The 5746-nt window shown below is 40.9% G+C and overlaps 1 protein-coding gene across 1 annotated transcript in view; it reads left to right on the top strand.

Annotated features, from left to right (window-relative positions):
• Nucleotides 1–479: 479 nt before the first annotated feature.
• The window catches only part of PEPD (peptidase D), a gene marked incomplete at its 3' end in the record, with an annotated part of 105834 nt that continues 100567 nt past the window's right edge, over nucleotides 480–5746 (top strand). The window contains exons 1-3 of the mRNA XM_010189601.1: nucleotides 480–569; nucleotides 1940–1987; nucleotides 3636–3697. Of these exons, the coding sequence (XP_010187903.1) occupies nucleotides 480–569; nucleotides 1940–1987; nucleotides 3636–3697 (200 nt within the window). The remainder of the gene's footprint in view (nucleotides 570–1939; nucleotides 1988–3635; nucleotides 3698–5746) is intronic.

Here is a 5746-nt window from a genome sequence, read left to right as displayed (position 1 = left end):
GACCTTATTAATGTTTATAAATATATAAAGGACGAGTGTCACGAGGGTGGAGCCAGGCTCTTCTCGGTGACAAACAATGATAAGACAAGGGGTAACGGGCACAAGCTGGAACACAGGAGGTTCCACTTAAATTTGAGAAGAAACTTCTTCTCAGTGAGGGTGACAGAGCACTGGCCCAGGCTGCCCAGAGAGGTTATGGAGTCTCCTTCTCTGGAGACATTCAAAACCCGCCTGGACGCCTTCCTGTGTAACCTCATCTAGGTGTTCCTGCTCCGGCAGGGGGATTGGACTGGATGATCTTTTGAGGTCCCTTCCAATCCCTAACGTTCTGTGATTCTGTGAATCTCCTATTTTGAGAAATGGAGTCAAGGATAAGATTATGAAGACGTTCCTTATCTCTGATTCTATTGTTATGATAGCAGAGAACATGATTTCTTGCTCTGTGGCCTTATTAAATATAACAGTAAAGCTAAAACCAGATGTTTCTTTCTGTTGTTTTCCAAAGGATTCATCCCCCTGAATTCTTCAAGAAAAAATATGCTGTGGATGAAGTCCACTACATGGATGAGGTGAGATGTTTGTGTATCTTAATATTTTTCTGTGAATACAAAATCAATATGTGGCAATGATTTTGCTTAATTTTAGTCCTCTGCTTACTTGAATGTCTCCTGACTTGGTGGGACCATTTCCCCCCCAGAAGAAAGCATCCTTCATTCTTATAAAGCACTTGTAATTTTTACATATATTTTTAAAAGGCTGCCATTTTGAGCTGAACACTAAGGTCTTAATCCAAAGACAGTCTCATAAACATGTTATGTGCATCATGAGACCTGTCAATCTGTGTCATTACCCAACAGAAACATGTTGCTAAATGCATTTTTTTGCAGTGCCGTGGAGATTTGAGGAGATTGCTGTCAGGGAGGTCCTAGCTCTGACTTGAGAGCCTACAATTATTTCATGCCTCCAAGGAGCTATGAGGAAAGGCTGCCTGCCTTACTCTTACTTTGCTGAATGATTCTAATATTAGAATAAGCAAATAAAATTTTAAATGTAAGCGTGACTTGCTTAGTTAGGTTTCTCATTTCATTCCTGAGCAGATGTTTGTATACTCACGCACCTGGCCAGTTATCTTTTCTTTGGTAGACAGGCTCAGCAGGGTGGGGGCCGTATTCCTGCCAAGCTCTGTGCATGATTTTCATGGAGAGCAGCTTGAAAAGGAAGACTCTGATACTTCTGTCCCTGCAGAGTGCTAATTCTGACTCGCTAGACCAAAAATTTTGTTCTCATCAGCTGTGAGGATGTTTCATTTCATTTTCATAATGAGTCCAGCTATGAAGTGAAGTTTGATCCTGTGTTTCAGTGGCTGGGGGTGGAGGAAGCTGTGGAGAGGTTGCTTTTTGACGTGTGTGAGTTGGAGTCGTGTGGAGCACAGACACTCCAATGCTCATCTGTCAGACAGTGAAAATTGCAAGGGCAAATGGTTTGGGTCAGCTTAGTTGTTTTGGGTCACTTTCTGTCAACAATTGCCATTATTGCAGTTCTATTATCTACTTCCTTACTGCTTAAAAAACTTCATTGATGGGAAAAAGAGCTCTTTATGTGGACCAGTATTTCTGTGTGACATTATGGCTTTTTGGCTCATATTTTCTCTGTCTTTCAAGTGGTGACAATAGACTTAATCTTAAGTTATAGCTGGTATTGATGTCTTTAAAGGACACCACCAACGTAAGCACTGTGTTTCTGTCTAAATATTTTGTCATCTACTGACTCTTGTTGCAAGTGTTGGGTAATGCTACAATATCTGAAAGATATCAGAGGATAATTTTTTGTCTTAGCAGCTCATTTATTTTGTGTAGAACAAATGTTTATGAAATTGGTATCAATGTGATTATGAAGAAGAAAAAAAGAAAAATAATGGCAATCTAAAACTTCTTTTTAGATAGCCAGTGTCTTGGCTTCAAAGAAACCTGCTGTGCTTCTTACTCTGGTGAGTCATATTACTTTGAAGAATAACTACCCATTTTATTCACTAAGGAGATCAGTTTATTCAGTATTTCTTTGCACTGCCCTTCTCTATCTTTTCCTCTCCATCTTTGCCAAATTTGAAGCCACCTGTGTATAGTCATCTGGTTTTCTGGCTCCTCCATGATCTCAAAATTTGTAGTCTCTGGCCTCAATCTGTATTCTCTCTGCCAAAAGCTTTATCAGTTTTCTGGTAAGACATGACAAGCCTATCTAACGTGGACCATGCTGTCCTGCAGCCTATGTGCAGTGACTCCAAACTGCATTTTTCTCTTCTGCTGCTCTGGTCATGACATGAGCGTGTTTGGACTTTTCTGTGGGAATCTCACAAGGATTCAGGAAATAATTTTTCTGCATTGTGTGGGTTGGTAAGAAAATCTTCTGGGAGGAGGGAGAGATATCACACGCCTGCCAAGTATTTTGAACGGTCTTATGTCTCTGGAAGAAGAATGAATGTAAAGCATGCAAATTTCTTCTTCCCCTCCACCTGTCCCCCAGCTTTTTTCCTTGACAGTTGTTTTGTAAACCTCTCACTATTAAGAATATCTGAGTCTTGTCTCCAATCTATGTAAGAAATGGTTTGCTGGCTCTGAGCTTTCCCTTACAGCAAATGCAGCGGCAGCTCCTGAATTTCTTGTTTTCCTATGATAGTTGCCAGACAGAAGTCTGGCAAAAAATCCCTCCCTAAGCAGTCACATAGCATGAGATCTGATTTCTTTATCAATTAAGAACAGAGGCTCTAAATAGTTTTCAGTCTTCTACTTACATTTGTGTACACACACACATAGAAAAGATCGCCCTATAGCTTTCCTTCATGTTCTTTAGGAGAAATGAGTGGAAAAGGGAATGTTTTACCATCTTGTCCTTCTTACTGTGCATTTCTGCACATTGAGTTGTTGAGTGGTTGTCACTCTGAGCATCCTGTTGCAATTGGGAATTTTAAGCTAATTTTTGGCTGAGAGGCTGGGGCTGTGATGCTGTCACATTTCTCCCACTGCCATGAAGTAGTACACAGAAAAGGGAAGAGCACTTCTCTTTTTGCTGGCTGGATGGATGGAAACTTGGCCCTCTCCTCCTGTGGTTTCATTCCAGACACAGAACTGAATGCTGCTCCACAGGGTTTCCCAGGCACGTGTCAGAAGGGTTCATCTGCTGTGTAGCAGCCAAAATACTCTTGCTTGTGCTGCTTGCTTGAATGGAAAGCTGTAGGGGAGCGGCATGCAAGTGTAAATAGTAAGCATTGCCAAGGCAGTGTGTAATAATTTATTTTCAAATGAAATTACTTTAGAAGGAATCTTATCCATTTGTTATTTTCATGCCCTTTGTTATTATATAGATCTAGCTCCCTCTCAGGACATAAGGGAATTAGAAGTCAAAGCTTGCCATTTCCTAAGGAGCACATCTTAACCCAAGTGCTACACTGGTCTCCTATGAAAAAGATAATTTCTTACGTAGGTCTGCATTTGAACAAGCAGGCTGGGGTTTTGTATTTACAATGATTCAAGTTTACTTATGTACAAGTCTTACTGCAGTCAGGTTCTCCCCATTATTTAAGTATTAAATACTTGTGTTTGGCTCAGAATAATGGTTCTTTTTAATCTGTTCCCTCCCAGCGCGGTGTTAATACTGATAGCGGAAACGTCTCCAAAGAAGCTTCGTTTGAGGGAATCAGCCAGTAAGTGACGAGGCTTTTTTATACATTCATTGTTGCATGCTTGGGTTGAATTAATTTTGTATTTCACATTAACCTATGTTTTTTCAAAATGACAGGATGGCATGAATGGCAGATCAAATGTATTGGTATTTCTTTGGAAATAAAATGCTTCATGTATTTCTAATGACTTGAAATACAATGGTGGGTTTTTTGAAATGTCTTCTGCATCTGAGGTCATCCAATATTTCCCTTTCTCTGTGTTTGCTTTAAGTATCTAAAACCAAACAGACCCACCCCTTTACCTCCATTTCCACTCATAGGACTGGAATATTCAGTTTTCAGATTTTGGAAAAACGAATCTTTAAGAGTAGCTTCTTTCTCTTAGTGACTGCCTTGTACAGTACTAAGGCAGATGTTAGGGATTCTGGTATGTACAGTCTTCTGAAAGGATGTTGCATTAAAAGTGTAAAATAAAAGATCACCTTTGTGCTTGGATGTGATCTTTTAGTGTCCCTTGATGTTGTCTTTTTATGAAGCTTGGCTACTGGTGGGGTGAAAATGTCCTCCTGCATGCAGCACTTTGAAAAAGTAGTAAATAAAAATACATCACAGCCTGCTCTGGGATGTCAGGATGATGGCCTCAATTTTGAATGAAATAGAGCTGTCTACTCTGTTATGATATCCTAAAATGAGGTCATTTTCCGTTTTAGCTCAAGTGTATGACAAAAAAGAATCAAAGCTTCCCATTAAAAAGCCTGTTAAAATAAACACTCATGCTGAGCTGTTGAGTGGATGGCCTTTCTTTATGATCCTTGACTCCCAGTCACCCTACTGTATTTTTCTCCATCCACTGCTGTTGACAGCATCTTAATTATTCAGTGATGATCCTGATGCACAGGATTTGCTGTGGGTCCAGGCACTCATTTGTGCAGTCCAAGAGCATGCTTTCTGCTGGGATCAACTTTTCTCTGTGTCATGTGAACTGAAATCTGGAGTCTGACTCCATAATGACTTTGTTCTACCCTCTACAACCTCAATAGAAACGTAGTGATACTGTCAGGGAAACTGGGACCAAGGTGTCAGACATTTAGACATCTTTTGCTGTCCAGTGAGTTAAGTATAAACTAGTCCAGAATATAAGCAAGACCTTTTTAATGAATATTCGGTGTCCTCTCTGCTGTTACTGCAGTGTGATCTGTTGCTTTGACCAAGTAGATACTTGGTTATCTTACACTCTCCAGGTACAGCTGGACTCCAAAATCTGCGTGGAGCGATACCTCCAGTTTTATCTGAGGCACCTCCACGTGAAACATAAACAGTCATTAACTCCAGCAGTAATTCATGACAGGAATGATGTACAAAGGTCTATTTGAAGTTCCAAAAAGCCTTTTTTCCTCTGAATTTCACTTACCACTAGAGTTTAATTAGTAACACATTCTGTTACTAGTCAACATTAAGGTAGGAAGCCACTCCATTTAGCACTTGATTTGAGATTTTAATGGCAAGTCTCCTGCAACACTTAAAGGGATTAATGATATTTTATTGCTGGCTTCCCAGTTTGTGGTAAACATGCTGTCGGAGGAGTGCTTCTCCATTCTTCAGGGGCAATTTCCAGCTGTTTAGCAGATATTTCTCTTTTGAGACCCAGGATGTGCTCTTCCCTCTCCACCCTTAGGCACCAAATTGTGCATTGTGCTGCCTTTGGTAGATCTGGTTGGTGTCTTCCCCTCCTGTGCTTGCACTACGGAAGAGCACGCATGGATTTTGTTGTTGGGTAATGCTGGAGAGCCACTCCCCTCTTCTGACAGATACCAAGCCCTAAAATCACTCTGCACTCCGGCCTTCCCTTGATCTCCTGAACTCCTGCTTCTGCCTTCTCCAGGGCTGTCCACATCTCTCGTGAGAGCGTGCTTGGTCTGTGTGCTGGCACACGGAGAGCAAACTGCTGCTGATTGAGGGTGGCGAGAAGAGAGGGAGCTTCTTTTTAAACTCTCCTATCCTCAGTTTTCTGTAACTGCATATCAGTCAGCCCATTTTATATTTATTTTTGATGCAGACTCAAACAAGTTT

This window comes from Mesitornis unicolor, unplaced genomic scaffold (genome assembly GCF_000695765.1).
Source record: "Mesitornis unicolor isolate BGI_N332 unplaced genomic scaffold, ASM69576v1 scaffold11230, whole genome shotgun sequence".
NCBI classification, from domain to species: Eukaryota; Metazoa; Chordata; class Aves; order Mesitornithiformes; family Mesitornithidae; genus Mesitornis; species Mesitornis unicolor.
The sequence above is the reverse complement of the archived record's forward strand: the minus strand, read 5'-3'. Positions and strand labels throughout refer to the sequence as shown.